A 22,664-nucleotide genomic window follows, 5' to 3' on the forward strand; every position below is an offset into this window, starting at 1 on the left:
TATGGGTTTTATGCTTAAATGCACACATTTCAAATTACAGTATGCAAAACCTCACTTGGTGGTTTATGCTAAAAGATGGAAATTTAAATTGCCATTAGGTAAGCACGCTCCTTGGGGGAAGAAGTGCTGAAACTGTATTTTGTGCGGGAGGTTGTAATGCATTAACACTTGGAAAACTTGTATTTATTTAGCTGGAGGACTCTGGCACCTACACATGTGTTGCTACCAATGCCGCTGGTGAAGATACACACGCTGTGACGCTGACTGTTCATTCCCTCCCCACCTTTACTGAACTTCCTGGAGACCTGTCATTAAATAAAGGAGAACAGCTACGCTTAAGTTGTAAAGCCACCGGCATCCCATTGCCCAAACTAACATGGACCTTCAACAACAATATTATTCCAGGTTGGTGGTTTCATTCTTCCCATTTGAGTGCATGCATCCACTCAGCAGCGTGGCCCAGTCTCTACATCCTCTTGGAGGTCATTGAGGGGCTACATTCTAGGATACAAGGGAAACTTTTGACAACAACAACACAACCATCTCCCCCAGAGGAGACAGTGTTGCATCTTAGGCTTCTAAACTTACTTCTGAAGGACCCCGTGCATTGCTCATCAGTGGGTTAAGGGGCTGCTGCTAGAGACTTGCACATTCACTTACCTTACAGAACACAGTACCAGTGCATCGCATTGTGTGAATTAACCTCAGAAAAGAAGAGGTTAATCGACACAGCAAATGTGTAGCCGCTGTGTATTCTGGTGTTGTTGGTGCCCAGACCACTCATCCCTGGAGGACACATGGCTATTTACCTGTGTGGACTCTTTTATTTTTGATATTATAATATAATTACATGATTTCTCCCCTTCCTTTCCTCCCTCCAAACCCTCCCCTATACCGCTTCTTGTTCTCTTTCAGATTCAGAACTTTCTTTTCATTGTTTACATGCATGTATGTGTATATATAACCTTGTTTGATTTTATCACGGAAGATGCTTGCAGTAATGAGTATAAAGATACTATCAGAAATGAGTAGTTGTCCGTCCTCTGAGTTCTGGCCTGCATCTACCAAATGCCTTGCTAGGGAAGCAGTAGCATAACAGCTTGAGATTTTTCTGTCATAATGAATTATGTGAATGATTGGAATTCATCAACTACATCAGCTTAGTAATAGCATGCTATGCCTTGGTAAAGAAAAGCAATGTCTAGGAATCGGAACGTCTTTCTCCAGGTAAATACTAATTCTGCTATTTCCAGTTTTAAACCTGCTTTCCCACCTAATACAGTTGGATGAGTTCTTTAAAGCTAAGTGAGAGAATGCCCACAAGGTAGCCATACATAATCAGGCGGCAACTTATTTGGTATGGGCTGTTTCAAGATGGGCATGCTCGTATAAAGTTCTCATCCAAATATTATAGCCTCTTTGTAAATATTTACATCCTCAGCATGTATGATTTATGGGGAAGTTTAAGTTGTTTTAGATTTGATCATGATGTTGTTATTACCTACCGGGGATATATTTTCATGACTTCCCACAACCTGCCAAGTCAGTTGAATTACAACTAAAAAGGGGTGCCCACCGTTGATGTAAATTGTTTGGGAAGAAAACTGGTGGTGAGATAAATGGAATGGAAAAGGCCGTATTTCTGCAGGAAAGGGTTTTGAAGCTCAGAGCCATCGTGAGCCTCCTTTAAGCAACAGGCTGAGATGAAAGGGACACTTTAAAATGCTTTTCAGAGGTGTTTGTTTTCATTCTCTCTTCCTGTTCCTTGGGCTGTTTGGGTTCTTCAAACGAGTGTCTATAGACAGAGTAAACAGCTCGAGGGAGGCTGTGTGGCAAGGGCTCTCTTGTCCGGTTACGGTTCAGCTGCTGACTGGCCCATAAATCTAACCTGAAAAATATTACGCTGCTGTGACATTTTCCTAGGTCACTGAGAGGCATCTGTGTTGTTTCCTAATCTGTTTCTCAGCCCACTTTGACAGTGTCAATGGACACAGTGAACTTGTTATTGAAAGGGTGTCAACGGAGGACTCGGGTACTTACGTGTGTACAGCCGAGAACAGCGTTGGCTTTGTGAAAGCGATTGGATTTGTTTACGTCAAAGGTGGGTAAAAGCGGTCCATGGTCGCTTTGTGATTTATTCATAATGAAAGTTTGTTTCCTCACTATGAAGTAATACAACATAACTGCAGTTTATTATTCCAATGTCACAAACATGTATAGATTCATGAGGGTAAAAAACAAAAACAGCTCACAGGCAGAAAGGGGCTGGGGAGATGTTTCCGTGGTAGAGTGCTTGCGCCTCAGGAATTAGAATGCATGCATGTTTGGATGCCCAGAACCCATGAAAAGCCCAGGCAGATGTGTCAGGCACCTACAAGCCCAGCACCCAGGAGACAGACAAGAGATCAAGAGGAAAGCTGGCAAGGAGTCCAGCTAGGATTGGTGGGTTCCAGATTAAGACAGAGATTCCGTCTCAATACATGAAGTGGTGTGTGGTTGAAGAAGACCCATGACGTTAACTTTGGGCTGCACACACACACAACCACAAGAGCACCTTTACACGTATGTTCACAGACACACACGTGCACAGCACACACCAAGTAAGAAAAGGGTAAATAAGGAGGTCATTGGCATGAAGTGGTCTGTCCCTGTATGAGAACTGAAATTGATAATATTACCTGGGGATTCAAATGAGTTATGGTTCACGAAAACCCATGACAATTCAAAGTAGCTTTCCCCTCAGTGCTAAATTATATGGCTATGTGGGTCAAAAGTCACACAGGAACTCAGCCCCAGCTTTTCTCTCCTGCCTGTCTTATGGTGTTTCCCAGAGCCTCCAGTCTTCAAAGGGGACTACCCCTCTAACTGGATTGAACCACTTGGCGGCAATGCGATCCTAAACTGCGAGGTGAGAGGAGACCCTGCCCCAACCATCCAGTGGAGCCGAAAGGGGGCCGACATAGAAACTAACCACAGGATCCAACAACTGGGTAATGGCTCCTTGGCCATCTATGGCACCGTGGTAAGTCTCACTGTAGTTGTTGACACAATCTACATTGCTATGTCTTGTGTCAGCGCCCTTCATAGGTGGGCATAGAGAAGAGAAATTTCTTCTATAGTCCTGTGCATGCCATGAAATCTAAGCTAGTGTATTCCTTCTTTTAATTTGTTAATTAAAATTAAGTATTTGGAATGCATGTTCTAACATATATAAGAATAAAATGTACCTATTAATAGCATAGCATGAGGTGTTTCAATCTGTGTATATTGTAAAATGTTTTAATTATATTAAACATTTATTAGATGCTGTGATGGAGATCTTTAAAGCCCTTTCTTCTGGCTTTTTGCTTTGTATCTGCATTTAGCTTACTGTGCAATAAAACACCAGAATTTTTCATGTTTACTAATCATAACCAGTACCCATTCATCCTTTTTTTCCCATCACTTCCTCCTCCTCACTCCCCCAGCCTCTGGCAACCACCATTCTACTCTCACTTTGTGAATTCCCTCTATGAGTGTGATCACACAGTGCTTATTTTTCTGTACCTGATGTGTGTCACTTATCGTAATGGTTTCCAGTTCCATCTGACTTGTCACAAATAACAGGAATCTAGCCTTTATTATGGATGAACAGTGTCCCATGATATGTTTAATATTATTTCACCCAGAAACTAAACTCTTTTGAAACAATAAAGCAATAATACAAGTTGATGCTGTTGTTCTTTCAAATAAATATAGGCAATATGATTATTTTGTTGCTTTTTCCTAATCATTGATCTAAACTTCTCAAATCTGTTTTAGAACAAGAAGACTAAAAATTTATAGACATGGTTTATAAGTAAATTACAAGGTATATTTTATCAGGAAACTGATGTGGGATGTCCTTCTGTATATGTGTTGCTTTATTTGTTGATAAATAAAGTTGTTTTAGCCAATGATTTAGCAGAATAAAGCCAGGTGGGAAATCAGAACAGAGACAGAAAGAAAAGGTAGGCAGAGTCAAAGAGAAGCCATGTAGCTGCCAAAGGAGAAAGACACCAGAACAAAACCTTACCTGGTAAACCACAGCCTTGTGGGAATACACAGATGAACAGAAATGGGTTAATTTAAGATGGAAGAGTTAGTTAATAAGAAGCCTAAGCTATTGGCCAAGCAGTGTTGTAATTAATTTAGTTTCTGAGTGATTAATTCAGGTCTGAACAGTCAGGAAAGAAATGAGCAGCCTCCACCTACAGGAAACTAACACATATATAAGGTTTTGATAGTGCTTCATTATTCAGGAAAGGAATGTAAAGAAGTGATTCGTCTAAATATTTTAGAGTATAAACAGTTCATTAACTCACACCCGGTGAGCCCTTAGATTCTGTTGAAGGAGCAGCAGGCTGCATTCCTGCCACCCAGCTCCCGGCTGCCTGGCTAGCTTATGCCCCGAAATAACAACACACAAACTGTATTCTTTTAAACACTGCCTGGCCCATTATATCTAGCCTCTTCTAAGCTAATTCTCACATAATAATTTAGCCCATTTCTAATAATCTGCATAGCACCACTAGGTGCGCTTACCGGGAAAGATTCAGCATGTCTGACCTGGCGACTGGCTGCATCGTGTCTGGCTCTGAGAGGAGCTGCCCTGCATCTGAGCTCACTTCCTCTTCCTCCCAGCATTCTGTTCTGTTTACTCCACCCACCTATGTTCTAACCTATGAGGGCCAAGCAGTTTCTTTCTTAATTAACCAATGACCTTCCTCCATCAAGATTCTTTCATTCTTAATTAAAATAACAATTAAAATACATTATTACCTAGTCAAATGGACCTTTCTCAAGCTTTATTTCCTTATTTTTACATATTAGCTGTTGTTGGTCAATACTTCAGTTTTGAGGTTTTTCTTGTTTGGACTGATGTCATATTAAGTCTCAGTTTTCCTCATTGGTGCCTTTTCCTTCCACTCAACTATTACTATTTCTCAAGCTTTCAAGACTACAAATCCCACTGTTAATGTTCTTGCAAAGTCTTTCAGTTATACAACTTCATAGTCCTAAATATGCAGCCTCAGCCCTGAGACTTCCAAGTCCCATTTCCAGCTGCCTACTAGAAACTTCCATATAGATAATATATTGAAACTTCAAGATAAGCACCTCTACTTATTTACTGAAAATAAGTAAAATCATGCAGTACGTGTTTTCTGTATCATATATATATATATATATATATATATACACATACAAATTTATGGAAGTCTGTGATGTATTATTACATGTAAAGTCATTTTTCACTTTCCTTAATTTCAAACTCCCTAGGAGCCCAGCTTGATACATTTTCAAAAACTCAAGTTAGAAAGAAGTCAATGTTGGTTCGTTTGTACTGGCTGGTTTAATGGATTTTAAGATGACATAACCATCACATTTACATTTCTCCTTCATGATTTTAAAGAGGTGGTAACAAAATGATGCTATATTTACTTTGATTTCCTAATACTCAATATTGTATGCAAATTTTTTTTTTTTTTTTTTTTTTTTTTTTTTTTTGGTTTTTCAAGACAGGGTTTCTCTGTGGTTTTGGAGCCTGTCCTGTAACTAGCTCTTGTAGACCAGGCTGGTCTCAAACTCACAGAGATCCGCCTGCCTCTGCCTCCCGAGTGCTGGGATTAAAGGCGTGCGCCACCACCGCCCGGCTGTATGCAAATTTTTAAGTTTAGAAGTTCTCTTTTGTTCCCCATTCCTCTTTTTCCTCTTGTTTGTCAGCCTAGCTATGAGCTTAGACATAGGTGAGGTTGTCTATTTTCTTTAAAATGCTTTCCCTTAGCTGGGATTTCACATGAACTATCGCACTGAGAAAGTGGCGAGCCCTGCAGAGCTCTGTTCTCATTGTCACACTTATTCCCATAGAATGAAGATGCTGGCGACTACACATGCGTGGCTGCCAACGAGGCTGGGGTGGTGGAGCGCAGCATGAGCCTGACTCTGCAGAGTAAGCTGTTTCTTATTATTTCCAATAATAAGAAAAATATGTATTAAAATAAAGAGTAATTTAACGAAGCTCAGAAGGGCTTCAAGGTGAACTGGCGGCTAGTGTTATAAAACACTAGCATATAAGTATTACAACAAAACATGTTTGCTTCCATTTTTGTTTTACACTTAGATAGCAATGCACATTTCTGTATATAAAATAGGCCGCCGCCATGCCAGAGTGTCATTGAGAAGTCTGCCTTCTCCTAGCTCAGCCTCCCCATCACTGTGTGGTCACCCCATGGTCCTTGCTGCCCTCCACTCATTTGTTCAGCTGCAAAGGCACCAAGATTTCCTGGGGGAAAGAGAAGCATAGGCTTTAGCATGCACTGAAAACTTTGTGAATGACCACCCCACTCCCTGGGTCAAGCATCTGGTCATAGAAATACCAGCTCTATCTCCACCAAATGGAGGTATCTTCTCCCTGCTGAAATGATCGTTCCCAATTTTCAAAACACTGTTTGAGATCTTCCTCCCTAAATTAAGTTTTCAGGCATGTAGAATGATACAGAGATAAGCATCCTGCCTGCAGCTGCATTCAACTCCTTTTATATCTGGTCCTTTCCAGGACCTTCACTTGGGTTTGCTGTTCCTGCCCAGATGCTGATAGCTTCTCCCTCCTCCCGAAACTCCTTCCTTTTGTTGCTAGGATTCCTGTTTCTTCTCCATTGATTCCTTGGTGCTCAGTTCTCTGTATCATTTTCAAAGGAGCCTTCTGCCCATCTCTCAGTGCCCTCATATGCTTTCTGTGTCTTACCATCTTTTTACCATGTCACCTTCTGTTTTGAAGCCATCTCATCCAATTATGAAAGACAGATCCACATTCCTCACCAGCATCTCAGTTTTGAGATTTCTATGTGAATACATCTGAATCTACCTTCCATCTAGGCCTGTTTATGTGAGTGTCCCACAGACACCTCATGGTCAATGTCCTAAAAAATAGACAAATCATTACCCACCCCCCACTGCCTCCCATCAGATCTTCTTCCGTTTGTGTGTTATCATTTATCCAAACACAAACCTTATTGCCCAACTCAAAACCCCACAACCATCATTTCTTCTCTTTAGTTTATACTACTAAATGTCCAAAGCCCTATCATTCTTTCCAAACTAAAGTCACCACATCTTATAAGATAAAATATTAACATAGCCGCTTCACAACTAAAAGCCACTATCTACTTTCCTCACAGGTCCTCCCATTATCACTCTTGAACCCATGGAAACTGTTGTGGATGCTGGTGGCAGAGTCGTATTGGACTGTCAAGCAACCGGTGAACCTCAGCCAACCATCACATGGTCCCGCCAAGGGCATCCCATCCCCTGGGATAACCGAGTTACCGTGCTGTCTAACAGCTCCTTGTACATCGCTGCTGCTCGCAAGGAAGATACCTCTGAATATGAATGTGTAGCCCGAAACCTGATGGGTTCTGTCCTTGTCAGAGTGCCCATCATAGTTCAAGGTAAGTAGGAAGCAGAACCTGAGACAGCTCAGATACCCAGTCTCCTTATGATTTATCAATGAATGAGATTTAAGCAACACAGTTGAGAGTCTTCAAGTGCCATGCTAATCATTGATAATTCATAATCATTCATAAGGTAAATTTTCATCCAAAACTAAGCAAAAGCTTTCAGAAAAATATGTATATGACATATATGTGCATATGTATATATATCTTTTATTTTTCCCATAGCCATGACTACATGAATCAGCAGAGGATCTAAGAGGGAATCTAACTGATTGAGTTATTCCCTTATTTCTAGATATTAATTTTACCCCTAAAGGAAATCTTCCATAGCTGTTCCCCAGCAATCACATGCAACTCTACATGCAGTGTGTGACTTCAATGAGATTAGACTTGCAAACCTGGGACAATGCAATGTCTTCTTTGCAGTGCATGGTGGGTTTTCTCTGTGGTCTGCCTGGAGGCCCTGCAGTGTCACGTGTGGAAAAGGCGTCCAAAAGAGGAGCCGACAGTGCAACAACCCACTTCCAGCCAACGGTGGCAGACCATGCCAGGGGTCAGACTCAGAGACAAGACACTGTCAAAAGAAGTTGTGTCCAGGTATGCTTCCATGGGTGTTTAATAGACTCAAACTTCTGTTCCCTACCTTTGGGCTGTCCCTGGGGTTAGTGCTTGCCATTTGAATTTTCCTGGTGGTGTAACGGTTTCACCTTCCTGCAGTGGATGGTCACTGGTCAGAATGGAGTTTCTGGGAAGAATGCACAAGAAGCTGTGGGCATGGCAACCAAACCAGGACAAGAACTTGCAGTAACCCGTCGGCTCAGCACGGCGGGCGGTCATGTGAGGGGCATGCGGTGGAAACCATCATGTGTAACATTAGGCCTTGCCCAGGTGAGGACCCAGCCTTGACACCAGCCAAGTTTTTGCACATTAATTCCTATCCTGGAGTTAAGATCCTTTCTTCCTTCATTGGGAAATGGTATTATGTCTTCTGTCTTTGGGAATATGTTCACTCTTTGTGTTCTTTTCCTGCTTCACACAGAACCTTGTGAGGAAATGGCTCTGTTGCAGGAAAATATCTCCCTTCACAAAGCAGGAAAGTGGGGCTCTGCACCTGGAGTAGTTTTGATCATACACAGAAACTATATATATATATATATATATAATCAACTCATAAATTTAAAAGATGCTGGAGACTTCAGGTGATATCTAATCTAGTCATCCTTTTGCAAGTGAGGAAATGAGCTAAGAGGAAATGAGCTATTTGCCAGCAAGTGTGATGATGGCGAGGAGCCTGCTTACAGCTTCCCGTTAACCATCTTATTCGTCTACCTTGCCCATGAGTACCATGTCATCTGCTTGGTGCTCCTTTTGTTACTGATGTCGTACTCCACGCCTCTCTGAGATTCAAGTGACAGAGTCAAACTTAAACAGAGGATTCTTCTTTCAGATATAATTGAATGCAAGTATTTGGCCAGTGCTTCTGCTGGTGTGTTTTCCATCTCTGATCTCCACTGTTCTTCTCTTTGGCTTAATTCTCCATTAAATTCTTCCCATGTGTGGAAAAAAATGACCGCAGGCAAGTAGTGGCTCACAGAGGCCTTGTAATCTCCGACCTCAGAGGGAAGAAGCCTCTTGGAGGCTCATGTCAACTTCTGAGAAATAACTATGAGTTTGTCACATGTATTTGTCTTAACTGAGTCTAAAAGGTGGGCACTTCAGTGGTAGCTTGGGTGACATGCTCATGGAGGTAGTCAAGGAGACTGGATCCAGAGGTCCTTGTTGTGAACCTCGTAGGAAACCTTCTCTTCAAGTAGAAGAGGGGAAGGGCTAGTAAGAACTCACTCGCTCATTCTAGACTCTTGGCCATGTTCATTATGTACTCTCATCTGAAGACATTTGAATTTCTAAACCCTTGATTGGATAGAATATGAAATTTTCTATTGACTATAAAGAGACTATTAAGTCAAGAGTAATTTTAACATTGATAAACGTATTGAGTAAACTCAAAAGAGAGTATTGGTGGGTCAAAACTGAGAGAGAATAAACAAAAAAGATAGAGATCACTCAAAAAAAGACAATCGTTAATTTATATATTGTGTCTTGTTAGGTACATGAAGAAAAATTTAGAAAACCGTGGGAATTTATTAACTAACTCATTAACTAAGCTTGCATAGTTAGTAAAAGGGAATTGAATATTTGAATCCAGGCTAAGGTGATACCCAATCCTATTTGCTTCGATCAGGGATACTTTACCAGGAATTTGGTTTTATTTCTATTGTATTTCAAAAAAAAAAAAAAAAAAGGACTGATCTGAGCATGATATAATCTTATATATAATCTGAGCATTACAACAATCTTCCAAAAAAAATTGTTAAAAGCCAACTTTGACTGAACTCATACGTTCCAGGGTAGGAGCGTGAGGATTAGAATTATTAAGCAAAAGGAATAGAGATATAGGAGAAATAAGAGTCGGAAACGTAGGCCAGCGTCGAGAGGGGCTTATGGTGAATACTGAACTCACCTTGTTTACCCTTCCACATGTTTGTGTATTTCACTCCAAAGAGGAAGGGGGAAGGCAACAGGCTTCATTAGCACGACTCAAGGTAAATAGACTTGAATTCTCCCACCTTAGGTCCAGGTGGGGCGTGTCTACTTCAACACTCAAAATACTAATTAACCTCAGGTAGGTCAGAATCTCTCGTTTGTAACCACACCCGTTGTTAACAACTTTGCGAGAACAAAAATAAGCTCAAAGTCTCTGACCTCCAGACAAGGTGGAATGGGCTCACAGCTGCCTGTGACCAACAAAAAAAAAATTAACAGGCAGACAAAGCCCACTGCCCTGAAGTCTTTAACAGGAGTAAAACATCAAGTGTTTGCTTTAGTCTCTAAAGTAACGGCATTGTTTCAAAACAAGAAGAAATGTCAATATCTAATTAGAGAGTTTGTTTTCCATTGTCAGCTTAGGAAATTATGAAGTGAAAGGCTGAAGGTTGTTAATAATTACTGTGTTAAAATAAACATCGGTTTTCTCTCTATGTTCAGCAACTATTTATTTACTCTTATTTTGCTCACTGTTTTATTGGTTTACTGTTTGGGGGGCCTTTCCTTAGTTATTCCACTGTCTGTAAGCCAACTGAATTTAGCTATTGTTTGGGTATGCTGTTAGCAGTGCACTCTGTAGTAGTGAGACAGTGAATGAGAGCCCTGTCTCTTCTCAACTGAGTGCTTAGGGATGCCACCCCAGTAGGTAGATGCCAACTATGGAGGCAGTAGAGACCACAGAAACTAGCAGGTGCTTATTTCCCCTTACAGTACATACATGTAGGGATGCTTTACAACTAGATAAACATTTTATTGGTCTTTCCCCACTAGTGCTGACATCCATTTGGTTATTTCTTGCATCTGTTACTCATATACTTCTCATAAAATACTGATTTTTTTTGTTGTATCTTGCACAGCTGTTATCATTTTCTATTGCAAAGGACTTTTATTATTTATTTATTGACATATCAACAAGGACTCATTATTCAGTAATGAAATTACTCAAGTACAATTCAGGGGGTTTATAATACACCATTAATTTATCTCTTGTTATGCTCAAAATATTCTGGGTTTGGATTTTGAAGATTCAGTGCACCCTAAGTATTGAAGTTTAATACACAGAAACCAAGCCAGGGGCCCAGGATTGCACAGGCCCTAAGGACCTGCTGGCTCTGGGTCTTCTCAAGAGTGGTTACTACTAACCCAAGCCTCCGCTGCTCTTCACAGAACTTCCACATATTATAATGAATGCACTGACTGTGGTTTGAAATCTTACTTAGCAATTCCTCTCTATTTGTGTTTTCTTTATGGATTAGCTTGACTGTTTAGGAGGTTTTTGGAATCTTCCAAACATCATGATCTTGTATGCTTTCTCTGGTTTACATTATATTTCTTAGTTTCTTTTTCTTTTTTGTTTTGTTTTGTTTATCTCTCTATTTAAAAGAAGTTTTCAATTCTACTCCATCTTCTGTCATGAAGATCAGTCTTGGTTAGGGTTTCTTTGTGAATTAGAAATAAAAAGGCAAAACAAAACACTTTCAAGGGGAGTTTTCAAGCCTCTATTTGTGTAGAGTAGAAAGAAGACGTATATTACATAAACAAATGCCAGTCAACCCTAGCCTCTGCTGGTAATGCATCTCTATGTCGTCAGAGATTTGGACTTTGATTAACAAACATCCTTGAATATCCCTTTACCTTTCCTCCACCCCTCCCTCCATCCACTCCTCAGAGAGAGTAAGGCACATTGCTTTGGGGAAGGCCCGAAGCCCACCCCACTATATCTAGGCTGAGCAAGGTATCTATCCAAAGAGAATGGGTCCCCCCCCCAAAAAAAAAGCCAGTACAAGCAGGAGGTATAAATCCTAGTGCCACTGCCTGCAGTCCTGCAGTCTGCCCCAGCCATACAACTATCACCCACATTCAGAGGGTCTAGTTTGGTCCTGTGCTGGTTCCTTCCCTGTCCGACTGGAATTGGTGAGCTCCCATTAGCTCAGGTAAACTGGTTCAGTGGGTGTCTCCCATCGTGGTCTTGTCCTCTTTGCTCATATCCTTATTCCTCCCACTCTCCAACTGGACTTTGGGAGCTCAGACCAGTGCTCCACTGTGGGTCTCTGCCTCTGTTTCCATCAGATGCTGGATGAAGTTTTTATGGTGATATTTAAAATAGTCATCAATCTGACTACAGGGCAAGGGCAGTTTGGGCACCCTCTCCTCTATTGCTTAGGGTCTTAGCTGGGGTCATCCTTGTGGATTCCCAAGAATTTCTCTAGAGCTAGGTTTCTTGCTAGCGACGTAATGTCTCCTTCAATCAAAATATCTCTTTCCTTGCTCTCATCTCTGTCCTTCCTCCATCTCAACTATCCTTTTCCCTGAAGTTCTCCTCCCTCTCCCCTTTACTCCTCCTTTTCCCCTTCCACTCTCCCTTCTCTCCCCACCCCATGCTCCCAATTTTGTCAGGTGATCTTGTCTATTTCCCCTTTCCAGGTGGATCTATATTTTTCTTTCCTTAGGGTTCACCTTGTTATTAACTTCTCTAGGATCATGGACTATAGGCTCATTATCATTTGCTTTACAGCTATTATCCACTTATGAGTGACTACATACCATGTTTATCTTTCTGGGTCTATCACTCAGGATAGTTTTTTTCTAGTTCCATCCATTTGCAACAGCATGGTGATTTTAAATGTTCCCTCCCGGCTTCTTAGGGTTAGTCAAATATTGTCTTAGAACAAATTCTTGTTGAGTACAATAAGTTCCTGTGATTGTGTTTGCTGCTGTCTACAAAGCAAGAGAATAAGTAGTCACCTTAATCAAAGATCAATAATTATGAGGAAATGCAAGATGTTTTACTATTTCCTTTAAAATCAGAAAAATGATAATCTCATTGGTTAATTTTAATACTGCAGTTTCTTAGAAGTTGTGTTGAGAATACTTAGATACAAGTCTTAACCCCACTTTTGGTTCATACATCTTGGCAAAGCTAGTGATCATAGAAGCATGCTTTATGATCACCATATCTAGAAAGCTCTCTGAGGAAAATATAGCCTGATGCTGACTCTTGCATGAGGGAACCCACAGAGCTGATTCTCAGCCCACGCACCTAGGAGGAAGCGGTGGGCTGTTCCAGTCCTGTGGTCTGATGCTGTAATGTGTTAGCTGCCAAAAGGAAGTCCTTAATTGCGCTTTTTGGAAACTGTGGGTCAGTTTTGTTTCTGTTATTTAGCAAGTAGGTGAGTGTGTTATTCCGAATTTCTAATTCATGAACATTATGTAATGGAGAAAACTGTTCAAAGGCTTAGACCTGTGCAAATCACCCTGTTGCCGGAAGATCCAAGAACAGAACATGGTTAAGTGAGAAGCCAGGCCACATTTAGGGATGCACTCCTGCAGTCCTGGGTCCAAAGCAGCATTGTTGAAAATGTCTTCTTACCCACAGCTATCTACATCTGTTAGGCAGACTTGTTTAGAAGCTCCTGGTCTCTTCCACTATCCCTAGAGTACCAAATGTGCACAGACGCTTAGCTCGGGCTTGAACACTCACTCAGGTTCTGTTTACATATGGTCGCTTGATTAAATTTGATTTTAGTAAAATAGCCTCCTTTGAATAATTGTAAGCATTTATGTTGGCAGTCGTTAAGCCTTCTGAGTGTCCCTGGACACAATTCCCTCTGAAAACCAAACATGAGAGAAGGAGGCCATCATTAGTTATATTTCTTTTGGTGCAATTTTAGTTATTTTAGATTGTGGGATTTTTTTTAACTCACTATGGAGTTAATTTATTTGCATAATTTTGTTTTTTAAATAAATACGGTCCTGTGGCTTGAAACTGCCTCTGTTGTTTGTAGTTCATGGAGTGTGGAGTGTTTGGCAGCCTTGGGGTGCATGCAGCAAAAGCTGTGGAAAAGGCAGTCAGACGAGAACAAGACTTTGCAACAACCCACCACCATCATTTGGTGGAGCCTACTGCAGCGGAGCAGAAACCCAGATGCAAGTCTGCAATGAGAGACACTGTCCAGGTGAGACAAATAGAGTTCACACACTCACCTACTGACACCTACCACTCACCCAACAATGGCATTACCCCAACATGGCTCATGTTTGTTGTTTTTTTTTTAATTTTTCTTTATGCTTGCTTTGTGTGTGTGTGTGTGCCTGCCACACGTGTGTGTACCTCTAAAAGTCAGAAGAAAGAGACAGATGTGTTACAGTTACAGGCAGTCGTGAGCTAGGCTCATGTGAGTTTGGTGCTGAGAACCAAACTCGGTCCTCTGGAAAGGCCACACGCACTTAAAATCTGAGCCACCTCTCCACCCAAGACCTTCTGATGATTTTTTAAGCTGATCATTTTCAGGTACTAACTGAGCACATATGATTTTCTGTTACTACAGTTGACGGCAAGTGGGCGGCTTGGGCCAGTTGGAGTGCCTGCACCGTGTCCTGTGGCGGAGGTGCCCGGAAGAGAACGAGGGCCTGTTCTGACCCCGCGCCACAATATGGAGGAAGCCAGTGTGAGGGGAGTGATGTCCAGAGTGATTTTTGCAATAGTGATCCTTGTCCAAGTGAGTGTTGGAAACAGTGAGTCGACGTTACCTCCTTAAATGTTTTGACTCCAAACATTAAAGTTACAGTTTTTTATTGCTTGCTCTTCAACCTTTAATTTAGGATGCCAAAATGTTTTGGATTAGTGTGTTCAGAATGTTACAGCCTCTGCTCAGCAAGAATGGAGGCTGTGTCTCCCATATTACCTTTAGCTCGTGGGACAGCTTAAATATAATATCAGAGCGGTTGAAGGGAATTTCATCTTCACTATAGTATCTCCTCTGTCTCCAATCAAAGCATCACCTAAGTCACCTGCTTTGGAAAGATATCCATTTATTGATTTGAATATCTGTTTATTTCTCGAAGGGTTTTCCTTGATTTGGGGATGAATGCCATGGGTTGTTTTTTTTTTTTTTACTTCTCAGCTTTAGAGTCCTGTTTCATGTCAAATTCTTGCATGTTGCAGCCCATGGTAACTGGAGCCCGTGGAGCGGCTGGGGTACATGCAGCCGAACTTGCAATGGAGGGCAGATGCGAAGGTACCGCACGTGTGATAACCCACGTCCCTCCAATGGAGGAAGAGCCTGTGGGGGGCCAGATACCCAGATCCAGAGGTGCAACACTGACATGTGTCCTGGTGAGTCTCTTAATTCCAGTCTGTGGGATGAGCAGACCTATCGCTTAGTGATCCTTGTTGTCACCCTGTCGCTGGTATATCAGGAGTGTCCCAAGTGAAGATTTTAAAACTGATTCCTTACCATTGGTCCTTCCATTCTTGTTCACAGTGGATGGAAGTTGGGGAACATGGCATAGTTGGAGCCACTGTTCTGTCTCTTGCGGAGGAGGTGAAAGGATGAGGAAGCGGCTATGTGACAATCCAGTGCCATCCAAAAGTGGCCGTTCCTGTCCAGGAGATGCCACTCAGGTATCCAGATGCAATACACAGGCATGTCCAGGTAAGTGAGCTGTGCTTTGGCGGGACCATGGCTAGCTCAAGCCTAGAGTGTTCATGCAGATCAGAAAAAGGTGCCATTTGGACCCCACGATAAATGAAACAGTGCCAGCTCTGGAAGAGGGAGTTATAAAAAGTTGCAAAAGTCTATGCCCCCTGTAACAGTGCTTACAACTGGATGTTGGCCTCTGTTTGCTCCTTTGGGGCTTCTTTGTGTCAGAGGACGTGTTTCTAATGATTGACAACTGCATATCGCTGATGGGAAGATATTGTTGGACCTTACAAAGCTTTAAAGTTTTCCTCAGAAATAAAATGTCCCTGAAAACCAAGAAGGCCCCATTTGCAGGGTGAGAACAATTTAGGTTGAGTGATTTTTACATGTAAGTAGACAAACTGAAAGACCAAGTATCAAGCACTCAACTGCACAGCAAACATGCCCTATGCATCAATGGTCATGGAAGGTTTTAAGACTCCTTCCTAAGCAAGAGAACAGTTCTGGCTTTGATTGCTGTGTTTCATTGTTTAGATAGAAAAACAGCTTGAGTCACAGAATCTGACAAGATTTCAAAAAACCCAGCCACGTAGCCAGATTGAGGAAATATCTGTTCAGTGCTAGGACTCAAGCTCCTCAGTTAAAATAGAAGCAACACCCATCAATAATCATTCAGATTGAATGATTTGCAAACCTGCCTACCAGCTCCCTCATTCTCCTGCTTAGGACCAAAGAAAGAGGGACTTTCCATATTTGTTCTTTAATCAAATTGTTTTGGTATGAATTTTACAATGCTGTCAAAATTATATTTCTCAAATTTCTCCCATGTTAATTATCATCAGATAGACAAATACAATAACGAATGCATTAACTATAGCTCAAGACTGCTAAGACCCCCATCTCCAAAGGAACTAGTGCATACATACATGCATACATACATACATATAGGTATGTTCATATGCACACATGTGCACATACTGATCTAGATTGTACAATATACCATGTTATTCAGACAGTGACCTGCAACAAAGATTAGATGGTATTTTGTTGGTGAGATCTTTCCTTGTTGTAAAGAAGGAAACAATAGATAGAACATGGTTAATATTATTAGCAATAATGACTAGTTCTACAGATGATATGTTTAAATTCTTCCCCCTTCGTAACTTTGTAGCCTTGACCAGTATGTCTCCAAGCCTCCCTTCAGCCTTTGCCCCTGGAGACCTCTGCCCTACTTTGTCTCCTTCCATGTTGTTTCTACATTCTCCATAATCATACAGGATTCTGCAATGAAAAGAGAACAGATGTTAAGTATTGTCCCTCTAAAAACAATAGGTATAAGAAGTGACAGATATGCTAATTAGTTTATTTCACCTGTCCCCAAATGTATACATATTTTAAAACAACGCATTATCCACAATAAGCGTACACAATTTTATCAATTTCCAGAACACGTTTTAAAGGCAAGAAGATAATGTATTCAGCCCTATCTCTCTAGACCAGTAATGATGGTAGCGCTACATTATTTCTCTGAACTTTGTTTGACCAGTCTGCAAACTGTGTCTGTTTAAAGCTTCCTCTTAGTACCATCGATAGAATCAAAGGAGTTAATGCATATGAAGTGTTTACTACCACACGTGACTTTCTCTGTAAACTCACGGTAGTCATGGTTTCATCACCATCAACAAACACATGCTTTATTTGGACTGTGAGAATAGACATACTGTATTCTTTGGCTTAGGAAATAGTCTCTGAGGTTCACAGATCGGAAGGATACTAGATTTATGGGGATAATGGGTGTTATGTGAAAGTGGAATGTTTTAAAAGCCTATTAATTTGGCTTTCAAATTTGAATGCCCTGGGACTCTTTTGATGTCTGAGGAAAGATTTGTAGCATCTCTGAGTGCTGGCTTTCCTTTCCCTCATGGAATGTTGATGGAATTGATTCCTTATCCAAGAATTTTTTTCCTTCTCCCAATAGGTGGACCTCAGCGAGCCAGAGGGAGTGTTATTGGGAATATTAATGATGTTGAGTTTGGAATCGCGTTCCTTGATGCCACAATAACAGACAGCCCCAATTCTGATACAAGAATAATACAAGCCAAGATTACCAATGTGCCCCGAAGTCTTGGTGAGTAACTTTATTTATTGAAGTTTGAATAAACTTATTTATTACATTTAATTAAATACTTAATTGTTGTTTATTTGTGTGTACATTCACGTGTGTACCATGGTGTGTATATGGAGATGAGAGGGAAGCTTGTGGGGATGAATCAGTTCTCTCCTCCCACCACATGGGTACCAGAAATTGAACTCAGGTCATCAAGCTTAGCAGCAAGCAACTTGATCCACTGAGCCATCTCATCTGCCTTCATAAATTTCTTTTTAAAACATGCTTTATTCTTTATTTTTCTGTTTTTACCTAAAGATTCTAAGGGATGAAATCTTAAGTCACTGATCTAATACATTGTTTGTCCTTATCCCAAAGAGAAAGGACCTGGCTGGGGAGAGGGTAAAAGTGCATTAGTACCTGTATGAAAATGTTTTAGTGAATCCAGTATTTTGTACAGCTAGTATATGCTAATGGAAAAGATACACAAGGATGCATTGGCCATGCATTAGTCAACTTTAGCATCCACCCTTGTGAATAATATACTACGATAATAATTGACAGTTAAATTTTGCTCTGTAACCCCGTTTATCTTTTTTTTTCAGGTCCAGCAATGAGAAAGATCATTTCTATCCTAAATCCCATTTACTGGACAACAGCAAAAGAAATAGGAGAAGCAGTCAATGGTTTTACCCTCACTAACGCAGTGTTCAAACGAGAGACCCAAGTGGAATTTGCAACTGGTTAGTGTCAGGTGAACACAATACTCTACTACAGACAGATATAGAAGCATAGATACAGATGCATGTGTTAGACATAGATAGATCACTGTAAAGCTGGGCGACTAAGGAAAACATGGTGCATGCTCTCGTGTAGTTACGACAAGTTTGTGGTGCATATTACATGAGTAATGGAAGAAAGCAGGTTTATGGCTTTCTGTCCGTGGATGCTACTACAAGGTCTGTAAGGCACCATGTGTTATCAAGAAGAAGAGTAATTCTATGACCCAGTGCCTTCTTTATCTTCCTTTCTGTGCCTGTTGTCTTTAAACCTTGGAGAGGATTTAAAGCACGAATAAGTAGGTGAACATCCAAACTGTCTAGGCTCCCACAAAGCCAGAACATGAAGTAGGATCAAGCCCTGTGCCATTGTCCTTGGCCTCTCATCAGCTCTCATTGTCTGCCATGTTCAGAGAGTCCGGTTTTATCCCATGCTTTTTCAGTCACAGTCCAGCTGGCCTTGGTGAGCTCCCAATAGATCAGACCCACTGTCTCAGTGGGTGGGTGCACCCCTCGTGGTCCTGCCTTCCTTGCTCATGTTCTCCCTCCTTCTGCTCCTCGTTAGGACCTTGGGAGCTCAGTCCGGTGCTCCAGTGTGCGTCTGTGTCTCTGTCTCCATCCATCGCTAGATGAAGGTTCTATGGTGATATGCAAGATATTCATCAGTATGGCTTTAGGATAGGTTCATTTCAGGTTCCCTCTCCTCAGCTGCCCAAGGAAATAACTGGGGACATTGCCCTGGCACCTGGTAGCCACTCCAGGTTCAAGTCTCTTGCCAACCCTTAGGTGGCTCCCTTAACTAAGATATGTGCTTCCCTGCTCACCTATCCAACCTTCCTTCATCTCCAATCATCCCGTTTCCCCAAGTTCCCCCCATCCTCTCCTTCACACTTTTCTCTCCCCATCTCCCCTTACCCCCATCCCACCCCACCCCCAAGATTCCAATTTTTTGCCCGGCAATCTTGTCTACTTCCCATAGCCAGGAGGATAACTATATGTTTTTCCTTGGGCTCACCCTCTTATTTAGCTTCTTTAGGATCACAAATTATAGACTCAGTGGCCCCTATCCACGGCTAGAAACCAATTATGAGTGAGTACATCCCATGATCTTCTTTTTGGGTCTGGGTTACAGTTTGGATGTTGACCTTCCTAGACCTGGATGGAGAGGGCAGGACCTTGGACTTTCCACAGGGCAGGGAACCCTGACTGCTCTTGGGGCTGGAGAGGGAGGAGAAGAGGAGTGGAGGGAGGGGGAGAGGGGTGGGAGGAGGGGGAGGGAAATGGGAGGCGGGGAAGAGGCGGAAATTTTTTTTCAATAAAAAAATAAAAATAAATAAATATACAGCTATAAAAAAAGCATGAATAACAAAGGAAAATCATTTTCGTTATGAGTTAGAGCCTTGTCTCTCACCACAAATCAGCTCGTTTATGGTGATCCTCTTACCTGACAGATGGAAACAAGGCTGAACACACTAATGCTTTCTGCCCCGCTTTTGTCCTGATCATCGTGCATTAGCCCTTTGGGACCCTTCCTGTCTTTGCAAAGAGTCATGCAAAGCTCTATTTCAGCCTCCTTGGAGAGGGCCAGTCTCAGTGGGATTGACCTCTGAGGAAGAACGGTGAGGGAGGGGGCCTCTCCTTAACCAGTGTTTAGTCAGCAGAGGACCGGTGGACCATTTGATATCCACCCACATAAGATGCTGAAGCTCTGGCGAAAGCAGAACCCTGTAGAAGCCTGTGGACATTGCTGGTCCCTGGTAAAGTTGCCTGGCCCATAGCATCAGCAGGGATTTTGCATAAAAGGTTGATTATTGCTTGAGTCTAAAGTATGGAATCTTCTGAGTAATTAAAAGTTATGCTTTTGCCACATAGAAAGAATTTTGGAAGACGATTGAGAAAGGCTGACTTTTTAACAGGGAATCTGTGAAATAACGCTATTATATTAGATCACTCTTCTCTATGCTTCCACAAACCATATATAGAATGACAGTAATAACTGTTACTATTATTGCTGTGGAAATGAATGCAATGCCATTCTTAGGAGAGGTCTTGCGGATGACACACGTGGCGCGGGGCTTGGATTCTGACGGCGCTTTGCTGCTCGATGTCATCGTGAGTGGTTACGTCCTGCAGCTCCAGTCACCTGCCGAAGTCAGTGTGAAGGTAATGTTCCAAGATCTCCATGGTTATCAGTGTAACAGTGAGGAGGCCAAATGAAAGTCCTGTGGGCAGAGCACAGCGGTCCTCGGTTCTTACCGTTTGCTCTGCAGATAAATCACTGCTCCAGCAAGGTCGTAAATAACCATCTGGTCTTTGCTTAGAAATCTCCAGGGGCTCAGCTTTTAAATCTCTCTGAGTGTTTTTATTACCTAGTATATCAGAGCCAGAATAGCTGCTGTGCTGATCTAAGCCACTTGTTGAGTTTTCTCCTGAAAAAGAGAATGGATCCCTATAAGAGGTTTTTATGTACTATCAACAAAGAGGGGGAGAAAGGGAAGGGGAAATGATGTAATTATAATTAAATTTCAAAAACAAAAATTCAACTTGAAAGAAATGGAAAACGCTTTGTGAGCTTCCAGAGTGGAGAAAATAGCCCCTCAGACAACTTGCTTTGTTCGTGACCTACAACTTCAGCATCTTGTTAAACCACAAATTGTGACAGTAAATTACAAATCTGGTTGTAATGAAAAGAGTCAACCTAGGAATTACTTCCAGAACACTACTGTGCTGTTGCAGCTCTATTCAGAATTCCACTGTTAATCTCCAAGGCTTTTCCATCTCCCTCCGAGCACTCTTCATAGCACCCTAGGAAAAACACCAGGTGCCGTGTTGACCTCCAAGTCCTTTTCCTTAGGATTATACCGAGGACTACATTCAAACAGGACCCGGGCAGCTCTACGCCTACTCAACCCGGCTCTTCACCATCGATGGCATCAGTGTTCCCTACACATGGAACCACACCATTTTCTACGATCAGGCCTGGGGGAAAATGCCTTTCTTAGTAGAAACACTTCATGCATCTTCTGTGGAGTCTAACTACAACCAACTAGAAGAGACATTGGGTTTTAAAATCCATGCTTCAATTTCCAAAGGTAATATGATTAAAGAAAGACCCAAATATCTGTGCTGCCATCTTTTTCTTTTTTTCTTTCTTTCTTTTTTGATTTTCCTTTTACTAATTATTTAATTAATTAATTGTTTTTTATGTGCATTTGGTGTTTTGCCATGGGTGTCAGGTCCGCTAGAACTGGAGTTATAGACAGGTGTGAGATGCCATGTGGGTGCTGGGAATTGAACCCAGGTCCTCTGGGAGAGCAGTCAGTTCTCTTAACCGCTGAGCAATCTTTCCAGCCCCCTTTCTTGTTCTTTTAAAAAGGATTTAAAGACAGCTGCCTTGAAGCCATTCAAAACAGTACTAAGAAGGCCCAGACCTAACATGCTAGAGTTAGTTTTCCTTGTGTACTCTTTCTTTGTTTTTGTTGTAGGTTGGCCCTCCTGTGTAAAGATTGTTCAATTACATTCAGTTTCCTTAGATGCCTCATCATAGCACCTGGTAGGATTGCTGTTCTAGTCCGTAATCTTGGAAAGGATTAAAATATATATTATCCACCTGAATGTTTTTTTCTTTAGATAATAAAGTTCATTTTTGAATAATGTATTTATCAATGAGTTTTCAAAATCTCTGAAATATCGTGTAAAGTATGTCACAGCTTAAGCTAACGAGCAGAGTCTCAAAGCCGCTTTCTTTTAAGCACTTTATTCTCTTTATTGAGTACATTAATGTTGTCATTCAGGAAGGCATGGATCAAGCAGAGATACAATGCAGAGAAAAATGGGAAAATAAAAGAATTCATACTGACATGTCTTAACAGCCACTTAGGACTTAAATCAATGTGGCCATAAAATTTATAACCCACTCCTGACTCCTGTGAGAAAAGGACACCATAATGACATTTTTCAAGGAAAACAAACAAGAAAACATACAGTCACCTTAGGTAAACGCAGCTTCCAAAAACTGTGGAGAATTGTTTCAATACCATTCTCTCTCATTCCTGGAGACTGCCGTGTAATACATCACTTCAGAACCGCTTTCCATTTTCTGTAGACAGCCCTATACCCTGAAGAGATGTGTGCTCTCTGCTGTGGCGTGGGCTTTTTTGGAGTGTCTGGTCCCCAGTGTTCCTTCTCAGCCTTCAAGACTACCACAGCTGTCAGTTTCATAGCCTGTGGCATTTTGAAGGTTTGTTATTGATTTTTTTGGTAACGTCTTTGTTCTTTT

General features: G+C 41.5%; 1 protein-coding gene across 1 annotated transcript in view; it reads left to right on the forward strand.

Moving 5' to 3' along the window:
• The window catches only part of Hmcn1 (hemicentin 1), a 456,088-nt gene that overhangs the window by 403,634 nt on the left and 29,790 nt on the right, over positions 1-22,664 (forward strand). The window contains exons 83-97 of the mRNA XM_057769675.1: positions 192-405; positions 1,967-2,101; positions 2,832-3,022; positions 5,887-5,968; positions 7,197-7,466; positions 7,899-8,069; positions 8,190-8,360; positions 13,862-14,032; positions 14,405-14,575; positions 15,022-15,192; positions 15,341-15,511; positions 17,478-17,627; positions 18,212-18,349; positions 20,427-20,548; positions 21,240-21,477. Coding sequence (XP_057625658.1) covers positions 192-405; positions 1,967-2,101; positions 2,832-3,022; positions 5,887-5,968; positions 7,197-7,466; positions 7,899-8,069; positions 8,190-8,360; positions 13,862-14,032; positions 14,405-14,575; positions 15,022-15,192; positions 15,341-15,511; positions 17,478-17,627; positions 18,212-18,349; positions 20,427-20,548; positions 21,240-21,477 — 2,566 coding nt within the window. The remainder of the gene's footprint in view (positions 1-191; positions 406-1,966; positions 2,102-2,831; positions 3,023-5,886; positions 5,969-7,196; positions 7,467-7,898; positions 8,070-8,189; positions 8,361-13,861; positions 14,033-14,404; positions 14,576-15,021; positions 15,193-15,340; positions 15,512-17,477; positions 17,628-18,211; positions 18,350-20,426; positions 20,549-21,239; positions 21,478-22,664) is intronic.

This window comes from Chionomys nivalis, chromosome 5, assembly GCF_950005125.1.
Source record: "Chionomys nivalis chromosome 5, mChiNiv1.1, whole genome shotgun sequence".
Lineage (NCBI taxonomy): Eukaryota > Metazoa > Chordata > Mammalia > Rodentia > Cricetidae > Chionomys > Chionomys nivalis.